At 45.0% G+C, this 21,074-nt stretch overlaps 1 protein-coding gene across 3 annotated transcripts in view; it reads left to right on the top strand.

Moving 5' to 3' along the window:
* gstcd (glutathione S-transferase, C-terminal domain containing) overlaps nucleotides 1–14,409 on the top strand; it is a 62,597-nt gene extending 48,188 nt beyond the window's left edge. For 2 of the 3 annotated variants that reach the window (XM_031814542.1, XM_031814543.1), the window contains exons 10-13: nucleotides 799–932; nucleotides 2,450–2,480; nucleotides 12,172–12,241; nucleotides 13,332–14,292. In XM_031814542.1, coding sequence (XP_031670402.1) covers nucleotides 799–932; nucleotides 2,450–2,480; nucleotides 12,172–12,241; nucleotides 13,332–13,501 — 405 coding nt within the window. In that variant the 3' untranslated portion in view covers nucleotides 13,502–14,292. Of the gene's footprint in view, nucleotides 1–798; nucleotides 933–2,449; nucleotides 2,481–12,171; nucleotides 12,242–13,331 lie in introns of all 3 variants that reach the window. The other variant, XM_031814541.1, reaches the window with a different exon arrangement.
* Nucleotides 14,410–21,074: the final 6,665 nt, after the last annotated feature.

Below are 21,074 nucleotides of genomic sequence, written 5' to 3'. Positions count from 1 at the left end.
TACTAATCCAGTGATTACCAAACCTCTCCTCGAGTACCCCAACCATGCCGCTTATCTGATGTATTTCAGAAAGTACTAACACTCTGGAATCAATTTGTCAACGGATCATCTAACACTGTACTAATGGATATCGACTTGAAGTGGGCCTCCAGGACAAGGATATTAGGAAAACAGTCTGCTACAGTAGAGTCCCAGAGGTTCTATCTCTGTCTCTCTCTCTCCATTTCTATCTCTTCGTCTCTTTCTCTCAATTTCTCTCTCTCCATCTCTCTCTCTGTCTCTTTCACTCCATCGCTCTTTCTCCGTCGCTCTCTCTCCATTTCTTTCTCTCCATCTCTCTCTGTCCATCTCTCTCTCCACTGCTCTCTCTCTCTCTCTCCACCCAGCATCCTCTAACCACTCCTCTGGTAATGTGTATTGAGATGCAGAGCAACAGGCACAGTTTACCTGCTCAATAGGAAACCCGGTCCCTCCGTGCCGCCACTGCTAAACGACTCAAAAGTTTGTTTACTCCACACGTTCAGCATCAAACGGCTTCTTTAACTAGTTAATCAGTGAGGTTTTTTTTTCTTCGCCAAACGGTTCGGTTTGTTTTCCCTATTGACTCAGGGTTAGTTTTGATAGATGTTTTCCAATGAGGTGTATCGTACCGTGATGATGCGATGGATGCAGAGAAAGAGGGTGTTCTGATTAGGTAATATTTAACAAATTTGTGTGACCGTTTGTGTGTGTGCCTGTGTTTTAACGTGTGTGAATGTGTGTGCCTGTGTTTTAACGTGTGTGTGTGTGTGTCTCCAGGTGGCCCTCCATGCGTGTGGCGTTGCGACAGACATGGTGGTAGAGCAGTGTATCCAGGCGGGAGCGACCTTCGTGGTCAGCCCCTGCTGCTACGGCTTCGTCCAGAACACACTGAAGTTCACCTTCCCCAGGAGGTCTGTCTGCCTGTCTGTCTCAATGTATGTCTTTCTGCCTGTCTCTCTGTCTCAATGTCTGTCGATCTGTCTGAGTTGTCTTTATCGTGTGCCTCCTTACCCATCTTCTTCTGTTATCTTTATCGACTGTATCTCACACCATTTCTGCCTCTCTCTCTCCCTCTCTCTCGCTCCACCGTTCTCTCCATCTTTATTTGTACCTCTCTGCCTCTCTCTCTCTCCCTCTCTCTCGCTCCACCGGTCTCTCCATCTTCATTTGTACCTCTCTGCCTCCTCTATCTGCGTTGGTCTCTGGCTTATGTTCTCTTCCACAGCATCTACGACTTCTGTGTCACCCTGCTCTCTCATTCAGTCCATTCAATCAGCATTAGGATAATGATCTTTCAGTACAGGGCTGCTGTCACAAAATGACAGGGTAAAAAAAACACTGCATAACCAAATAAGTTGGCGAACACGAATCACTGATCACTCCGAAAATGTCTTCTGCTCATTTCATTCTGGGGCCGAGCCGAAATAACTTATGCGTTTGATGCCTTGATATTTTCCTAGGCTGAGGTACGATCCGAAGAGTGTGAATTGTGCTTGAGGGCATGAACAGAAGGGAGAGGGAGAAAAATGTAGGAGCTAGTTTATTGTACTGTTGTTCCTGTTGCCATGACAGCACTCTGACTGACTGGTGTGTGAAGTGGCTGGTATGAGAACTAGGAGGAAGGATGCATGACATGTTGACAACACAAAGGCCTCAATGACCACAAAACATGTTATTCTAAAGAGAGAATGCACTGAAGGTTGTGGTATATCATTGCTACTGGCATAGCTAAAGGCTGTTACTAGATATGAGGCAGGCCCTGTAGCAGTGTCAGTATTCATGCTACTCTGCACTACACCACCGCCTTAACTAGTTCATCCTCAGGTTATGGTCCCGAAGACAAACTTTCACCAAGAGTCAACATATCAAGTTTAAATCCCCAAGTGTTGAAGTGTTGTCTGCAGAATACCTGCGTTTTTTATATTCCGCACCTGCTCAGGATGTGTGTACATCATTTTGACAGTACGTAGCTATGGAGTATGTGACCGAGAGGCTATAGCCGGCCAAGTGAAACATTAGAGTCCTCAACTGAGTGTCCGTGACGTGACGTGACCTTTGGTGCCGTGTTGATTATTAGCTAGCTTTAAGCTCTTTCTCGCTACTCTTTAACATCACAATCAAACTGCCTGTTTCCCAGGACGTCGGATAAAGAACTTGCTCAAAATGAGCATTGTTTTGGTTTTTTGTCACGTATGGAGTTTATCATCAGAAGATAGTTTGTCATGACTTATCAAGACAAAAGAAGGTGGACTTAGTATGTGAATGTCAGTGTAAACAATAGACACTAGTACAATGCAATACAAATAGTTGTCCCACAGAAAAGCACAATGTGCAGATTTACTGAAAAGTTTTTACACTTGAATGGTCTTTTCTCTAAGCATTATTCCCAAAATATCTCACTTCTTTCAAATTCTCTCTTTTTTTGCAGCAAAAGGTTTCTGGAGACACTGAGTTACAAGGTAGGTTCAATTCATTTCAAATGAGGGTTAGATTTCCCACGCAATGTATTATTTGTTTGGATGCATATCATATCAGCAGCGAAGATTGAACTAAGTCAGATTTAATTAGTCTTTTTTATTTAACGTGATTGCGAACAGTGTTCTCCTACACATGTTACAACAGGTTTGACCCCTCAGTTATAAAACATTATAATTTACACTCGTGCTGAAAGCTGTTGCTCCCTTGCCAGGAATTACAAGAGGTTATTTATATATATATATATATCATTACTGAAAACCTAATAGACTCCAGAAGAGCCCTGTTTTAGATGCAAAACACATACACGGTTTAATTTTAAGTGTAGTCCTAGTCATGTTCTTTTCCATTCGCTGACTCTTTGCAGAGAGAGGAGGGGAGAGAGTGAGAAGGGGAGGTAGAGAGAATAAACTATCTGACCTCAGAAATAGCTCTCCTGTTGATTTATCCTGAATGTATCCTGGGAACTAAAACCAGCTTTAACAGGAACTACGTTGTTACAATACCACTAATACTAATAATAATTTATACAACTTTTTTTAGTGCTATTCATTACACATCATTAATCATCATGAGTAGATCGACGGTCAAGAGACTGAATGTTGACTAAGTTCATGTCTTGATTGAGGTCGGCGGAAGTTCAAATACTATTCCAAATGTACATTTGAGTAATTTAGCAGATGTACTTGTCCTCTGTGGGAATCGAACCCATAACCCTGTTGTTGCAAGGCTCTACCAACGAAGCCGCACAGGAGGACAGATGCATCCTTACTTCACTCCCTTCCTTGGAGTCATCAATGTTTGGTAGTAAAAGCAAGGCCCTATGTCAGATCAGTAATTACTTCAAGGAAGACAGGATGCCTTTTCAGAGTATCAGAACAGGGCCTAAGTCTTATCACTTGACACTGACAGTGCACTGAACTGGTAGGAGATGATGACATCATAATATCTTAATGATGTTAGGCAGGGTTCCCCAACTGCCGGCCCGCATGCCGAATTTGGCCCGCATTTGATTTTATTTGGCCCCCAAGTTTTCTGAATAAAAAAAAATATATATATATTTTTTTGGGGACTTAAGACTTTAAAAACAACATTAAATCAGCTCCAAGTGATTTTAATTTTGGAAATCTGTTCCAAATTGTTCCCACACATAATAGAGAGACATTCACTATATATACAAAAGTATTAGGACACCCCTTCAAATTAGGGGATTTGGCTATTTCAGCCACACAAACATTGGCCTTACTGAGGAGCTCACCGTTATAGGAGGCCACCTTTTCAACAAGTCAGTTTGTCAAATTTCTGCCCTGCTAGAGTTGTAAGTGCTGTAATTATGAAGTGGAAACCTTTAGGAGCAACAGCGGCTCAGGCGTGATGTGGTAAGCCACACAAGCTCACAGAACGGGACCGCCAAGTGCTGAAGCGCGTATTGCGTAAAAATCATATGTCCTCGGTTGCAACGCTCACTACAGAGTTCCAAACTGCCTCTGGAAGCAACATCAGCACAATACCTGTTTGTTGGGAGCTTCATGAAATGGTTTTCCACGGCCAAGCAGCTGAGCACAAGCCTAAGATCACCATGCGCAATGCCAAGCGTCGGCTGAAGTGGTGTAATGCTCGCCGCCATTGGACTCTGAAGAAGTGGAAACACATTCTCTGGACTGATGAATCACACTTCACCGTCTGGCAGTCCAACGGGTTTGGCAGGTGCCAGGAGAACGCTACCTGCCTCAATGAATAGTGTCAACTGTAAAGTTTGGTGGAGGAGGAATAATAATCTGGGGATGTTTTTCATGGTTCGGGCCCTTTAGTTCCAATGAAGGGAAATCTTAACCCTACAGCATAGTGACATTCTAGACGATTCTGTGCTTCCAACTTTGTGGCAACAGTTTGGGGAAGGCCCTTTCCTGTTTCAGCATGACAATGCCCCTTTGCACAAAGTGAAGTCCATACAGAAATAGTTTTGGTGAGATAGGTGTGGAAGAACTTGACTGGCCTGCACAAAGCCCCATCGAACACCTTTGAGATGAATTAGAGTTCTGACTGCGAGCCGGCCTAATCACCCAACATCAGTGCCCAACCTCCTAATGCTCTTGTGGCTAAATGGAAGCAAGTCCCTGCAGCAATATCTAGTGGAAAGTCTTCCCAGAATAGTTCTTATTTTTTATGTTAACTAGGCAAGTCAGTTAAGAACAAATTCTTATTTAAAATGACAGCCTCCTGAGAACAGTGGGGTAACTGCCTTGTTCAGGCAGAACGACAGATTTGTACCTTGTCAGCTCGGGGATTCACAACGCTCTAACCACTAGGCTACCTGCCGGCCCAGAGCGGAGGCTGTTATTACTGACTTTATTGTCCCCATGGGGAAATGTTGTTGCAGTGTCATGTACACGTTTAAAGTGGCGTTTAAATACAAAACAAAATTGCCAATACAACTTTCATAACAGTTACATACCAATAAAACACGGTACAGGGGGTGGCTTGGGTCTAAAATGATTTTGTGAGCCTTGAGCAGAGCCCTGACCTTAAAGATCTCATCCAGGCCTGTCTGTTTGACTCCAAGTACCTTGGGGAGGGAGGGCCCTGACCTTAAAGATCTCATCCAGGCCTGTCTGTTTGACTCCAAGTACCTTGGGGAGGGAGGGCCCTGACCTTAAAGATCTCATCCAGGCCTGTCTGTTTGACTCCAAGTACCTTGGGGAGGGAGGGCCCTGACCTTAAAGCTCTCATCCAGGCCTGTCTGTTTGACTCCAAGTACCTTGGGGAGGGAGGGCCCTGACCTTAAAGATCTCATCCAGGCCTGTCTGTTTGACTCCAAGTACCTTGGGGAGGGAGGGCCCTGACCTTAAAGATCTCATCCAGGCCTGTCTGTTTGACTCCAAGTACCTTGGGGAGGGAGGGCCCTGACCTTAAAGATCTCATCCAGGCCTGTCTGTTTGACTCCAAGTACCTTGGGGAGGGAGGGCCCTGACCTTAAAGCTCTCATCCAGGCCTGTCTGTTTGACTCCAAGTACCTTGGGGAGGGAGGGCCCTGACCTTAAAGATCTCATCCATGCCTGTCTGTTTGACTCCAAGTACCTTGGGGAGGGAGGGCCCTGACCTTAAAGATCTCATCCAGGCCTGTCTGTTTGACTCCAAGTACCTTGGGGAGGGAGGGCCCTGACCTTAAAGATCTCATCCAGGCCTGTCTGTTTGACTCCAAGTACCTTGGGGAGGGAGGGCCCTGACCTTAAAGATCTCACCCAGGCCTGTCTGTTTGACTCCAAGTACCTTGGGGAGGGAGGGCCCTGACCTTAAAGATCTCATCCAGGCCTATCTGTTTGACTCCAAGTACCTTGGGGAGGGAGGGCCCTGACCTTAAAGATCTCATCCAGGCCTGTCTGTTTGACTCCAAGTACCTTGGGGAGGGCCCTGACCTTAAAGATCTCATCCATGCCTGTCTGTGTGACTCCAAGTACCTTGGGGAGGGAGGGCCCTGACCTTAAAGATCTCATCCAGGCCTGTCTGTTTGACTCCAAGTACCTTGCTTGCTGTGGTGATAATCCTTCTCAGCATATTTCTCTGGCTGACAGTGGCATTGCCAAACCAACAAACAATACAAAAAGATAAAATTCTCCCAATGAAAGATTTGTACAAAATAGTCAGTATAGTACAGTCTACATTAAAAGATCCCAGCTTTTTGAGAAAGAACAGTCTCTGTTGGCTCTTTTTGTAGATCAGGTCTGTATATTTACTCCACTGAAGCTTATTGTCCAAGAGGACACCGTGGTATTTGTATTCCTCTACAATCTCTATGTTCTGACCTCTGATAGATGTTGCGGAGGTAGGTGTTATACGCTTCCTGAAGTCTATGCACGTCTCTTTGGTTTTGTTGGTATTGAGAACCAAGTGTGATTCCTCACACCACTCTACAAAGTAATCTAGGACCAGGCCATGATGTTCCTCGTCATCATGCAACAAGCTGATCAAGGCAGTGTCATCAGCGAACTTAACAAGGTGTCTGTCAGAATGGGAACTAGTACAACTATTAGTTATAGCAGCAAGGGGGGGACCAACTCCAAATGAATGCTTTTGGAATGAGATGTTGGACCAGCAGGTGTCCACATACTTTAGGCCATGTGCTGTATGTGGTAATTAACAAATGTAAGCAAGGTTTGAAATGATTATGTTTAGTCAAATATACACTACCGTTCAAAAGTTTGGGATTACTTAGAAATGTCCTTGTTTTTGAAAGAAAAGCACATTGTCCATTAAAATAACATTAAATTGTCACCTCACAAGTCCTCAACTGGCAGCTATATTAAATAGTACCTGCAAAACACCAGTCTCAACGTCGACAGTGAAGAGGTGACTCCGGGATTCTGGCCTTCTAGGCAGTTGCAAAGAAAAAGCCATATCTCAGACTGGCCAATAAAAATAAAAGATTAAGATGGTCAAAAGAACACAGACACTGGACAGAGGAACTCTGCCTGGAAGGCCATCCCGGGGTCACCTCTTCACTGTTGACGTTGACACTGGACAGAGGAACTCTGCCTAGAAGCCAGCATCCCGGAGTCGCCTCTTCACTGTCGACGTTGAGACTGGTGTTTTGCAGGTACTATTTAATGAAGTGATGCTCCAGAAACTTGTCTAAAGAAGGCCAGTTTTATTGCTTCTTTAATCAAAACAACAGTTTTCAGCTGTGCTAACTTCGCAAAAGTATTTTCTTATTATCAATTAGCCTTAAAATGATCAACTTTGATTAGCTAACACAACGTGCCATTGGAACACAGGAGTGATGGCTGCTGATAATGGACCTCTATGCCTATGTAGATATTCCATAACAAAATCACCTGTTTCCAGCTACAATAGTCATTTACAACATTAACAATATCTACACTGTATTTCTGATCAATTTGATGTTATTTTAATGGACAAAAATGTTGCTTTTCTTTCAAAAACAAGGACATTTCTAAGTGACCCCAAACGTTAGTGTATCTACTTGGGCTTCTTGCAGTACATTTTATAGTCTACCAATGATGTGTAATTATCTTCCAGCCCCCTGACCATCTACTCAAGAAAAAAAGAATCCCGCGACTGAATCTAGTCAATGATCCCTGATGTATGGCCTCTCACTGCTCTAATCAACGGAGGCCTGCTATAGGGCCTTGCCATGACAAGTGGAACGTGACAGTTGATGTGTCTGAAAACGGACTACTACCAGTATATTTTGGTAATGGTCTATTCTCTGCAGGAAATCCAAGGTCTTAAAAGATTTAGTTTACAGATGAAAGAATCATTTTTCTCCCCATCTTAAAATACTGCTGGTGTATTTTACACTGAATTTAGGGTATGTGGTGGAAAGTCGTGTGTGTCATTTATCTCTGTTTTTTCTGTCTAGTTTGAAAGAAACTTTGACAAAGAAACTTGGCCACATAGTTGATCGCGTAATTGCTGTCTGGAAAGAGAAATCAATATTCCATTTTAAGCAACCGGATTCATTTTCCGGCAATTAACATACAAGTTCTCTCTCTCTCTCTCTCTCTAAACCTCCCTCTGTGCCGAATCATCACAATATGATTAACGATTCTATTTCATTTTCAACTAATTCCTTTAGTCAAATCAAATCACTTTTTATTAGTCAGAATGCTTACTTACAAGCCACTAACCAACAATGCAGTTTAAAAAAATACAGATAAGAAAAATAAATAAAAGTAGCAAGTAATTAAAGAGCAGCAGTGAAATAACAACAGTGAGACTATATACAGGGGGGTACCGGTACAGAGTCAATGTGTGGGGGCACTGGTTAGTTGAGGTAATATGTACATGTAGGTAGTAGGACTATGCATAGATGATAAAAGAGAGTAGCAGCGGTGTAAAAGAGGGGGGGGGCTGCAAATAGTCTGGGTAGCCATTTGATTAGGTGTTCAGGAGTCTTATGGCTTGGGAGTAGATTCTGTTTAGAAGCCCCTCGGACCTAGACTTGGCGCTCCGGTACTGCTTGCCGTGTGGTAATAGAGAGAACAGTCTATGACTAGGGTGACTGGAGTCTTTGACAATTTTTAGGGCCTTCTTCTGACACCACCTGGTATAGAAGTCCTGGATGGCAGGAAGCTTGGCCCCAGTGATGTACTGGGCCGTACTCGCGACCCTCTGTAGTGCCTTGCGGTCGGAGGCCGAACAGTTGCCGTACCAGGCAGTGATGCAACCAGTCAGGATGCTCTCAATGGTGCAGTTGTATAACTTTTTGAGGATCTGAGGACCCATGCCAAATATGTTCAGTCTCTTGAGGGAGAATAGGTTTTGTTATGCCCTCTTCATGACTGTCTTGGTGTACTTGGACCATGTTAGTTTGTTGGTGATGTGGACACCAAGGAACTTGAAGCTCTCAACCTGCTCCGCTGCAGCCATGTCGATGAGAATGGGGGCGTACTCGGCCCTCTTTTTCCTTTAGTCCACAATCATCTCCTTTGTCTTGATCACTTTGAGGGAGAGGTTGTTGTCCTGGCACCACACGGCCAGGTCTGTGACCTCCTCCCTATAGGCTGTCTCGTCGTTGTCGGTGATCAGACCTGCCACTGTTGTGTCATTGGCAAACTTAATGATGGTGTTGGAGTCGTGCCTGGCCGTGCAGTCATGTGTGAACAGGGAGTACAGGGGGGGACTGAGCACGCACCCCTGAGGGGCCCCTGTGTTGAGGATCAGCATGGCGGATGTGTTATCTACCCTTACCACCTGGGGGCAGCCCGTCAGGAAGTCCAGGATCCAGTTGCAGAGGGAGGTGTTTAGTCCCAGGGTCCTTAGCATATTGATGAGCTTTGAGGGCACTGTGGTGTTGAAGGCTGAGCTGTAGTCAATGAATAGCATTCTCACATAGGTGTTCCTTTTATCCATGTCGGAAAGGGCAGTGTGGAGTGCAATAGAGATGGCATCATCTGTTGATCTTTTGGGGCGGTATGCAAATTGGAGTGGGTCTAGGGTTTCTGGAATAATGGTGTTGATGTGAGCCATGATCAGCCTTTCGAAGCACTTCATGGCTACAGACGTGAGTGCTATGGGTCGGTAGTCATTTAAGCAGATTACCATAGTGTTCTTGGGCACAGGCACGTTGGTGGTCTTCTTAAAACATGTTGGTATTACAGACTCGTACAGGGAGAGGTTGAAAATGTCAGTGAAGACACTTGCCAGTTGGTCAGCGCATGATCACAGTACACGTCCTGGTAACCCGTCTGGCCTTGTGAATGTTGACCAGTTTATAGGTCTTACTCACATCGGCTGCGGAGAGTGTGATCACACAGTCTTCCAGAACAGCTGGTGCTCTCATGCATGATTCAGTGTTATTTGCCTCGAAGCGAGCATAGAAGTAGTTTAGCTCCTCTGGTAGGCTCGTGTCACTGGGCAGCACTTGGCTTTGCTTCCCTTTGTAGTCTGTAATGATTTGCAAGGCTTGCCACATCCGACGAGCGTTAGAGCCGGTGTTGTATGATTCAATCTTAGTCCTGTATTGAAGCTTTGCCTGTTTGATGGTTCGTTTTAAGGCATAGCGGGATTTCTTATAAGCTTCCGGGTTGGAGTCCCGCTCCTTGAAAGCGGCAGCTCTAGCCTTTAACTCAGTGCGGACGGATGTTGCCTGTAATCCATGGCTTCTGGTTGGGGTATGTATGTACGGTCACGGTGGGGACGATGTCATCGATGCACTTATTGATGAAGCCAACGACTGATGTAGTGTACTCCTCAATGCCATCGGAGGAATCCCAGAACAGTCTGTGCTAGCCAGTCTGTGCTATTCCAGTCTGTGCTAGCCAAACAGTCCTGTAGCTTAGCATCTGCTTACTCTGACCACTTTTTTATTGATCTGGTGCTTCCTTTAGTGTTTTGCTCCTCGTCTTAGCGAAGAGAGGCTGTATTATTGCGACTACGTTATTTCCACTCTAAAACCCAGATGAAGGCCAAAATGAAGATTTTTTTCATCAACTTCAGTTGTCCTCAGAGTTGCTGAATTTCCTCTTCACCTCACTATAAGACCTTAGCCACCAACACAGCCACTGGCCTAACAGAAACCAATATGGCATTTCACTGCTACTGTAACACAGTGGACCAACCAATCACAGTCTCGGGTGTGAACTCCTTCCCCCCTGAGCTAGTTGAACAGACTGACAGCGGAGCACCATGACAGATAGCACTCCGTGGCTGTAATACAACGCTAATGATGTGAGGTATTGGTGCTTGGCGCTGAGTCAGAGTGGTTGAACCGTGGCTAGGACGGTACTGTCCTGATCCTTCCACAGTGAAGAATGGAATCACTTAGAGCTAGAGGATAACTAGTGTCCTCCTGGGGTTGGGGGTTGTAGAAAAAGAGGTGTAGAAGATGACTAGATGGTGGATAAAGAAAGACATGAGAAGATGCCTACTGTTCCCTGGGTTTTGGTGTTTTTACCTTCTGCGGAAGAATAATTAGGAAGTAGTAAGAGCAGGAAGGAGACTCATCCTCCCAGAGGTCAGAGATGTGGCTCTAATGATGTACAGTATGACTTTCAGGAAAACCTGGAACAAACATTCTAATGCTGTGGTTGGTTGAAGTCTGTGTAAATAAAACATTTAATAAATATGCCATTTAGCATATGCTTTTTTCCAAAGCAACTTAGTTGTGTGCATATATTGGTGTGTCAGCTGATGAGTTTTAGCTGTAGCTGTGAGTTTGAGTTAACATTCTCTCTCTCTGTGCTCTCCCTCCATCTCTCTTTCTGTTCTCCCTCCACCTCTCTTTCTGTTCTCCCTCCATCTCTCTCTCTCTATGTTCTCTCTGTGCTCTCCCTCCACCTCTCTCTGTGCTCTCCCTCCACCTCTCTTTCTGTGCTCTCCCTCCACCTCTCTCTGTGCTCTCCCTCCATCTCTCTCTCTGTGCTCTCCCTCCATCTCTCTTTCTGTTCTCCCTCCATCTCTCTCTCTCTGTGTTCTCTGTGCTCTCCCTCCACCGCTCTCTCTGTGCTCTCCCTCCATCTCTCTCTCTGTGCTCTCTCTCTATCCCTCTCTCTGTGCTCTCCCTCCACCTCTCTCTCTGTGCTCTCCCTCCACCTCTCTTTCTGTGCTCTCTCTCTGTGCTCTCCCTCATCTCTCTCTGTGCTCTCCCTCCATCTCTCTCTGTGCTCTCCCTCCATCTCTCTCTGTGCTCTCCCTCCATCTCTCTCTGTGCTCTCCCTCCATCTCTCTGTGCTCTCCCTTCATCTCTCTCTATGCTCTCCCTCCATCTCTCTCTCTGTGCTCTCCCTCCATCTCTCTCTCTGTGCTCTCCCTCCATCTCTCTCTCTGTGCTCTCCCTCCATCTCTCTCTGTGCTCTCCCTCCATCTCTCTCTCTGTGCTCTCCCTCCATCTCTCTCTCTGTGCTCTCCCTCCATCTCTCTCTCTGTGCTCTCCCTCCATCTCTCTCTCTGTGCTCTCCCTCCATCTCTCTCTCTGTGCTCTCCCTCCATCTCTCTCTCTGTGCTCTCCCTCCATCTCTCTCTGTGCTCTCCCTCCATCTCTCTCTCTGTGCTCTCCCTCCATCTCTCTCTCTGTGCTCTCCCTCCATCTCTCTCTCTGTGCTCTCCCTCCATCTCTCTCTCTGTGCTCTCCCTCCATCTCTCTCTCTGTGCTCTCCCTCCACCGCTCTCTCTGTGCTCTCCCTTCACCGCTCTCTCTGCTCTCCCTCCATTTAGGAGCACATGATCCTCTGCCGCTTCGCAGACCAGACAGCTGTCCAGCTGCCTTCAGAACGACGCTTAATAGGTGACACACTGTCACTCACACACACACATTGTGTTAACAATTGACCCCCAAATAAATGAGCACCTTTTAACACAAACAGGCCACTAATGTCATTTTTTCCATAATGGCACCGATTCATGTTGACCGCAAAGTCAAAGGGGATATTATTGTATATCTCCATCAAACTGATACTCCCTTCAGTACCTGGGTCCATATTTAAAAAGTGCCTCTGAGTAGTCTTGCTGATCTAGGATCAGGGCCCCCTTTCCATAGAATCTTATTCATCTTGATTTTAAAGGCAAAACATATTCTATACCAGCACATTCAATACTTGTGAATAATTAGTGAAGGTACTCCCCGTTGTGTTTTCACTTTGAACCGCCCTCGTACGTTCCCTACCTGACACTTCCTGTCATGGAATATTCCGCTGGCGGGGTGCTGTCGCCACCAAGACACCCCTTCCTCAACCTCTCCTCAACTCACACTTACCGTCTTTGATCTTATTCCTTATTCCCCGAGCCTGTCAGATCTGAGCGTCGGTCCGTCTGAGACTCGAGTGCTGTAGACGCGTTTGTTGTCTGTCTGGGTCTGCTTCAGAGCCACTGAGCAGCGTAATGTGGTTAGTGGGCTTTTGCCTTTAAAGCAAGCTTTGATAGGAGAGTGTCAGTGGAAGTGATCCCAAAGTACTAATCGGCAAGAAGAGAGTCGTTGGTACTGAAGAGGCCGGTCTAGGAAGCGTCTGCAGGAGAATGTTGAGAATGAGGGTCATATAAGGAAAGATGAACAGATCCTGGTGGAATGTCTTCATCTCTTATTCCGCCTCAATAAACTGAATGAAAGGCTGCTACTGTACAGAAGAGGCCTAAGGGTGTTATCCACAAAGGACTCACGTTGTTTATCCGTAGTAATATGAAGGCAAATTCTTCGAATTATTAGAACAAAGACAATTCTACTGTGAGACGCTGGGGGCCTTCTGTCAGTTGTTGTAGTTATGTACTGTGTCTCTGCACTGCAATTCACCTCTTAGTTGCCAGTGTGTGGAATATAAAGGAACTCCATTATTGTTCAATCAGGGACATCATCACTGTGCTCTTTGACCCCTCTCCTCCAGGTAAACAGTGCATGGGCCTGGTGGACCTGGACCGCTCCTGGGCAGCGGAGACTCATGGGTACTCTGTCAGGGTGATGACCATGGAGCCAGACAGCTGCTCCCCCAAGAACAACATGCTGGTGGGTGTTGCTGGAGGCGGGGCTGGAGGGGACAACTATGCCACACAGTAAACCAGAGGCATGTTCAGTTGGCACCCAAAGGAAGGTTGAAAAACAAAAGGAACTACCTCGACTTGTCCAATAAGAAGACAGATTTACGTTTGTTGTTGAAAAATGGTTTGCTACGGTTTGCCCTAATGATCACGACCCAGGGTTGTGTTCAGTCGGGAGAAAACGTCTTGAAGCCAAGTGAATCAGGGAGGGAGGGACTTGTAAGGAGAACATAGAACAGGACCCTGTAAGGAAACAAAAAGCATCAGTCGCTGGACCAAGATACTAAGTCAAATCAATCATCTTGGAGGAGTTGAGGGATTTGTCTTGAGATCAGAGAAGAATGAATCACCCTGGTTGAATTGATGATGATGATATTTGACCTACAATCAAGAAAAAGCCCTTTAGACCCTTTTCCCTAATGATGATCTGGGGCAGGTGTCCAAGTGTTTCGTTCTCTTGGAATGGTTTTATGGGTATTGGAACTGAGCAATGTCTTTATTTTATCCCTTAAATGAGTTTTAATGAGCGGGCAATTATGTGGATATTGAATTAATAAACACACTGGAACTTGAGTATATTCCAAAAGTCTTGTACAATGTTTATTTTTAACCATTTACTTTGCTCTATTACTTCATCCACACCAGGGCTCGCAACTGTTGATTTGATATACATTTAGGTCACTGCATTATGTAGCTGGATTGACATTTTAGTTCTGTTTCAAACCTTAGTTCTGTTTCAAACCTTAGTTCTGTTTCAAACCTTAGTTCTGTTTCAAAAGTGTCTTAACTCATAAAGCCTGCTTCTTACCATTTCTATTTTCTATTTTTTGCCAAAACCATTCTTGTCTGCCCCAACAGGATTTACATGAAGTAAAATGAATGTTCCTACCTCAAACAGGGGGAAAATAAATGGATCATATTTCCACATGTCGTTTTTTGCTAATTGTATGAATAGCGATTCTGTAATGGTGCTCGGCCGTCTCCCGTCTCTCCTCCTAACCAATAATCAGGTATTACAAGAAGAAAAACGAAAGAAAACCTGCTCAAAAAATCCATCTGTCCTGCTTAGTTTTTAAATGATTCATTCTAATCTGGAGGCCGTCCATGTGAGACATTCAATGCTTTTGTTTGTTCTATTTCATTTTGTATATAAAGGTTCAGAATCTGATCAAAGCCAGCATAACTCTCAAACAGGGCTCATGCAGCATTTACCATGATTCCTCAAGGATGGTTTTGCCTTGTGCTGAGTGCCAGTGAAAAAAGGCCGTATTTTGCATATCCTAATACATCAACAGCATCTATGAATATTTCATGAAGGCTTGGCTGTTGGAAAGGTCAGCGTGCTAGATGGAGTACACTCTGTTGCTTCTAGAGACTAGTAGAGGGAGAAACCACAAAAACCATTTGTTGTAATGATATATTATATATACACTCCCTAAAGCTGTTTATTCTCGCAGTTGGTAGTTTATATGTGATGTCCATGCCAGAGGAGGCTGGTGGGAGGAGCTGTAGAAGGACGGGCCTCATTGTAACAACTGAAATGGCATATATGGAATGGAGTCAAACCTGGTTTCCATATGTTTGATAACGTTCAATTTATTCCATTCCAACCATTACAATGAGCCCGTCCTCCTATAGCTCATCCCACCATCCTCCTCTGGTCCATGCACCATATTCGTTGCGCCCGGGGCCTACGCCTTACAGAATTCCTTGGAAGGGCTTGAGATGAGAACACGGAGGTACTCGAATGGAATCTCACCCAGCCTCATTGTTCCACTAAGGGTTCTGACACTTCCAAGGCGTCCAATCTTCAGCTCCTCATCTGAATTCCGCAAGCAGAGTCAATCTATCCCGGGGTGAATGGCTAGAGACACTGCTCTCATCCAGGGGGATGGGATTATTTCAAAGGGAAACGGCTCCTTCCCCTAACTGCTGCCCGACCTTCAGCGCCTGCAGCTCTGCCCAAGTGTGCATGACGGAAATGCATATAGGCAGCAAGAGAGAGTAGGTGGGAATGGCCAGGCGAATCGTGCATTAGGGAAGGATACTGAAGTGCCGAGCAGGTAGAGGCAACCGGCCTTAGCCAACTACGCTCATAAGGGAATGAAGAGGGTTGGCTGCCGGCTGTGTGTACGTGCGTGCATTTGCTCAGAGAGAGTGGTGTGTGTGTGTGTGTGTGTGTAAAGGTAAAAGCGAAGCTTGAGCTTATTTCGCAGTTAATGAGCCTGCTGGGAGGATTTTGTTCCCGTTTCCAATCTATTTGTTTGTGGCCCTCTCTCTGCTTGGTGTAGGAGGGATGTATATTAATCATCATAGATCATTGTGTTCTAGTACAGCAGAGGTCCTGCCACCCTGGGGTTCGTTCAGGATCATTAAAGTCCTGTAGGCGTTTTAAAAACGTTCCACACCGTTCAACATAACCGACAAGGTTGAGTAATTGGTTTGCGAAAACGCTCTGTTTAAATGAGAAGTTAGAACTAAGTGGTCTTTTAGCAGTTTATTTTATTAACCACTGATTATTAACCATTTCCATTATAAACGTTCCCCTATTTCATTACACCCCATATTGTTTATGATAGAGAGTGGAACAGTTTATAGCTCCATATTTGGTCTGTTGATGTGAATTTCCCCCTATGACAAATACCAGGGCTTTATTTACGGTGTCCTTGGTTATATTATTTGGCCTTGCTGGGCTGGCAGGCGTGTAGAGACTGAGGAAGAGGCAGGCACTGATATACAAGCTCCTGTTAAAATGGGCATGAAAGTAGTTCCAATCCAACCATGGCCATACAGCTGCGGTTATTTTTTAGAGGCTTTTATCTTTAGAGGATGAAACTCTAAAGTAGCAAGTCCATATATTTTATTCTATGGAATGCAGGCCAGCACCAGTAATTAACCTATCTAGGTGTGAGTTGTTGCTTTTTGAAAAGAGACCAAACAAATCAGAAATTCTAGTGATTTACTTCATTGAAAGGGACCAATTGGGTTCAATGTAACCAGACTACACCACACTAGTTTTCTTGTGGAGTTTATTCAGGGAGGCCTAGTGCCCCAGTGTCTTCCTGTATGCTAGAGCAAGGCAGAAGATTCATGACCTACTCAGGGACTGGGGAAATAGAGGGCCAATTCCACCATGTATCAAAAATAGCTACAACAAATAAGTCCTGAGGTAGTCTGAAATCATTTTAAAACCTTCATGTCTTGGAAAGTTTGGATGCGGACGGTGATATGTGTTAGTGATCTCCTGCTGAATGTAGCTGCACCTTTTCTACTATCAGTACGAGGTTCTTTTCTCATTGTAACATTTTATTTACTGATATGCCTTCTGGAAAAACAGACGCTACCTGTAACTGCATCACTGCTCAGAAGACGAGACAACTCTTCATTGAGAAACTGACAGATGAGTGTTCTCTCAAAGAGCGACAGTGGAACTTCAGCGGATTTAAAACCTGAACCACTCCCTCAACTAAAGAGCCAAATGCAGCGGGAAGCACACTTTACGGACATATAAACATCTCGTCACAAGTGTATGTGGGAGAGAGTGGAGGACTAGTAATCAATGTGGAAATAGCAAGCTGATTGCATCATGTTTTATATATTGCATACACCCGTCAAATCCTCTCAGATCTCCAAAAGTGCATATGGTCTACACCCCTCAAATTCAACTCTGGAACTCGAAGCCATTTCCACTGCCTTTTTTCATTGTTCCCCTTAATCAGGGACTGATTTAGACCTGGAACACCAGGTGTGTGGAGTTAATTATCAGGTAGAAGAAAAAACCAGCAGGGTCCAGACCTTGTAGGAGAGAGTGGAGTATCCCTGGTCTAGACTCTAGGGATTGTTTTGGTATTGGGCCATAATATCCACTAAGTGGAGAGAGTGGAGTATCCCTGGTCTAGACTCTAGGGGTTGTTTTGGTATTGGGCCATAATATCCACTAACTGGAGAGAGTGGAGTATCCCTGGTCTAGACTCTAGGGGTTGTTTTGGTATTGGGCCATAATATCCACTAAGTGGAGAGAGTGGAGTATCCCTGGTCTAGACTCTAGGGGTTGTTTTGGTATTGGGCCATAATATCCACTAACTGGAGAGAGTGGAGTATCCCTGGTCTAGACTCTAGGGGTTGTTTTGGTATTGGGCCATAATATCCACTAACTGGACCCTATGGTTGAACCATCCACACAGACTCTCTGGGTTTGAATGACATGAACCATTTGTTTTGGTTACATGTTCAACAATGTTTCTGTGAATAACAGATCGAGTTATTACAACAGCTGACGGTACTTTCAATCTGGGTCATAGTCAAGAGATGTTCTGTAATGATATTGTAGCGAACGGCAGGGCATGGAAGAGAATCCAGGCCGTTGGCGTGAAAGGAAGTCACCCTACGCATTGTGCCAATAGGTTTAACCCACTTTGTGGGAATTGTAACATGTCTCATGAAGCGATTTTTACCTTCCCCAAACGTTGGTGCAGGGAAGCGGACCTGCGTCGCTGGTGTGAAAGGCAAACACCCTCCACATTGCACCAATAGGGAAAATCCACTTTGTGGGAATTGTAATGTGGCTGAAAAAGCGAGGATCACGACAACATTGATATTGGATCAAAATGATGGTCTATTTCAAATAGAATTGCTTGGTAAAACATGTTCTCCTCCTCTCTAAATAATTTAAAACAGCTGCCTAGGCTATAATTCAACTAACAAGCAACCGTGATGATATGAAAAACAGTGGAGCAGCACCTGTGACTACAAATGACATAGTGGGATACGTAGACTTTGTTTAAACGGGCAGCCCAATTCTGCTCTTTTGCCCAATTATTGTCGAAACCTCTGATCTAGATACAAAAATGTACCATGGTGCTACAATGGTACTTTCATGTATACCATGGTATAGTCTGAATCATGGAAATGTACCATGTTTTTAGCCTTGAAATATGATGGTACCACCAAGCACCTAAATAATCCTGTGGTATTTCATCATGTAGACAATGGATAATGGAAATACCATGGATTTAACCTGCATTATACATTCTACCATGGTAACGCACAACCATAATAGTACCATTGTGTTTTTTTCATTGTACTACTATGGTACATTTTTGTAAGCGGTAATTGGTCAAAACATACAGAAATCCTCCCAAGAAACATACTGCAGATTGGTGAAAAAAGATGCATATGTATGTGATTATATGGACATGATTGACACCCTGAAGACAATGGACAATATTGATCGGGAGATGCTTATGGCTCGCTTTGATGTTGAATCACTCTATACAAACATCCCCCACCAGGCAGGCCTAGAAGCCATGGAAGCTCTGGCACACTGTCTTAGTCAACGACCCAGTGGTACACTGTCTTAGTCAACGACCCAGTGGTACACTGTCTTAGTCAACGACCCAGTGGTACACTGTCTTAGTCAACGACCCAGTGGTACACTCCCTTAGTCAACGACCCAGTGGTACACTCCCTTAGTCAACGACCCAGTGGTACACTCCCTTAGTCAACGACCCAGTGGTACACTCCCTTAGTCAACGACCCAGTGGTACACTCCCTTAGTCAACGACCCAGTGGTACACTCCCTTAGTCAACGACCCAGTGGTACACTCCCTTAGTCAACGACCCAGTGGTACACTCCCTTAGTCAACGACCCAGTGGTACACTCCCTTAGTCAACGACCCAGTGGTACACTCCCTTAGTCAACGACCCAGTGGTACACTCCCTTATTCAACGACCCAGTGGTACACTCCCTTAGTCAACGACCCAGTGGTACACTCCCTTAGTCAACGACCCAGTGGTACACTCCCTTAGTCAACGACCCAGTGGTACACTCCCTTAGTCAACGACCCAGTGGTACACTCCCTTAGTCAACGACCCAGTGGCACACTCCCTTAGTCAACGACCCAGTGGTACACTCCCTTAGTCAACGACCCAGTGGTACACTCCCTTAGTCAACGACCCAGTGGTACACTCCCTTAGTCAACGACCCAGTGGTACACTCCCTTAGTCAACGACCCAGTGGTACACTCCCTTAGTCAACGACCCAGTGGTACACTCCCTTAGTCAACGACCCAGTGGTACACTCCCTTAGTCAACGACCCAGTGGTACACTCCCTTAGTCAACGACCCAGTGGTACACTCCCTAGCACTAACTGTATTGTTGAACTTGCTGAGATTATTCTGACTGAGAACTTTTTCATGTTTGAAAATGAAATGTTCATTCAACAAAAGGGAACTGCTGTGGGTAGTAAAATGGCACCGAATTATGTCCATCTGTATGTGGGGTTGTTTGAGAATTATTGTTATTTTCAGCCCTGACAGTCCATTCTTGGGCCAAATCAAGCTCTGGAAACACTTAATTGATGACACATCTCTTCTATTCCAGGGCACAGCAAAGGAACTTCATCAATTCCACTCCTTCATTAATACAAGCAGTGAGCATCTGAAATTCACGCTCACCTTTCATGCAGATGTAACACGTTTTCTGGACATTTTGACAAAGGGGGAGGGGGTGGCTTTAGCACAGACCTATACAGGAAGCCGACGGACAGGAATTCCCTGTTACGCGGAAACAGCTTCCACCCTACACCCCCGAAAAAGAGTCTCCTATCTGCCAATACAGTGGCATATGCAGGATCTGTAGTACACAGACTATGACTATGACAAGCGTACTGTCTGGATGAGCGCTTCAGACAATGGTGTTGTCCAGAGTATTTGCTGCACGACGCACTGGACAGTTACAAAAATATGACCCAGGATGACAGCCTCACTCCCAAACCTCCCCACCCCCCCTGACCAACAAGTCCTTTGCTTTCTTCAATACTCCTCACTTGGCTAACAGTTTGACCACATAAACACGGGTACATCTTGAGCACTGACCAGACCTTTGCAGGTTGTGGATCTTCCACCGGTGCCAAGTAGCACCTTATATATCAGAAGCTTCTACAGCCATGACATCATTTTCTGGAATTTTCCAAGCTGTTTAACTTAGTCAACTTAGTGTATGTAATCTTCTTGCCCACTGGAATTGTGAGACAGTGTATTATAAGTGAAATAATCTGTCTGTAAACAATTGTTGGTTAAGTGACTTGTGTCATGCACAAAGTAGATGTCCTAACCGACTTGCCGAACCTATAGTTGGTTAACAATACATTTGTGGAGTGGTTGAAAAACGGGTTTTAATGACTCCAACATAAGTATGTAAACTTCCGACTTCAACTGTATTTGCACTGGTGACAGACAATGCTGCAAACATGAAGGCTGCTTGGTCTAAAGTGGAGTCCTACCCTCACATCACACTCATTGGCTGTGCTGCTCATGCATTGAATCTGCTCCTCAAGGACATCATGACACTGAAAACAATGAATACACTCTACAAGAAAGCCAAGGAAGTGGTTAGGTATGTAAAGGGTCATCAAGTTATAGCAGCAATCTACCTCACCAAGCAAAGTGAGAAGAATAAGAGCACCACAGTGAAGCTGCCCAGCTGGAGGGGAAGGAGTCTCTCCAAGAAATGGCCATATCACAGTCAACTGATAAGGACAGCCCCATCATGAGGAACCTCCTGGATGATGTATTTTGGGAGAGAGTTGTAA

This window comes from Oncorhynchus kisutch, unplaced genomic scaffold, assembly GCF_002021735.2.
Source record: "Oncorhynchus kisutch isolate 150728-3 unplaced genomic scaffold, Okis_V2 Okis07a-Okis12b_hom, whole genome shotgun sequence".
NCBI classification, from domain to species: Eukaryota; Metazoa; Chordata; class Actinopteri; order Salmoniformes; family Salmonidae; genus Oncorhynchus; species Oncorhynchus kisutch.
The sequence above is the reverse complement of the archived record's forward strand: the minus strand, read 5'-3'. Positions and strand labels throughout refer to the sequence as shown.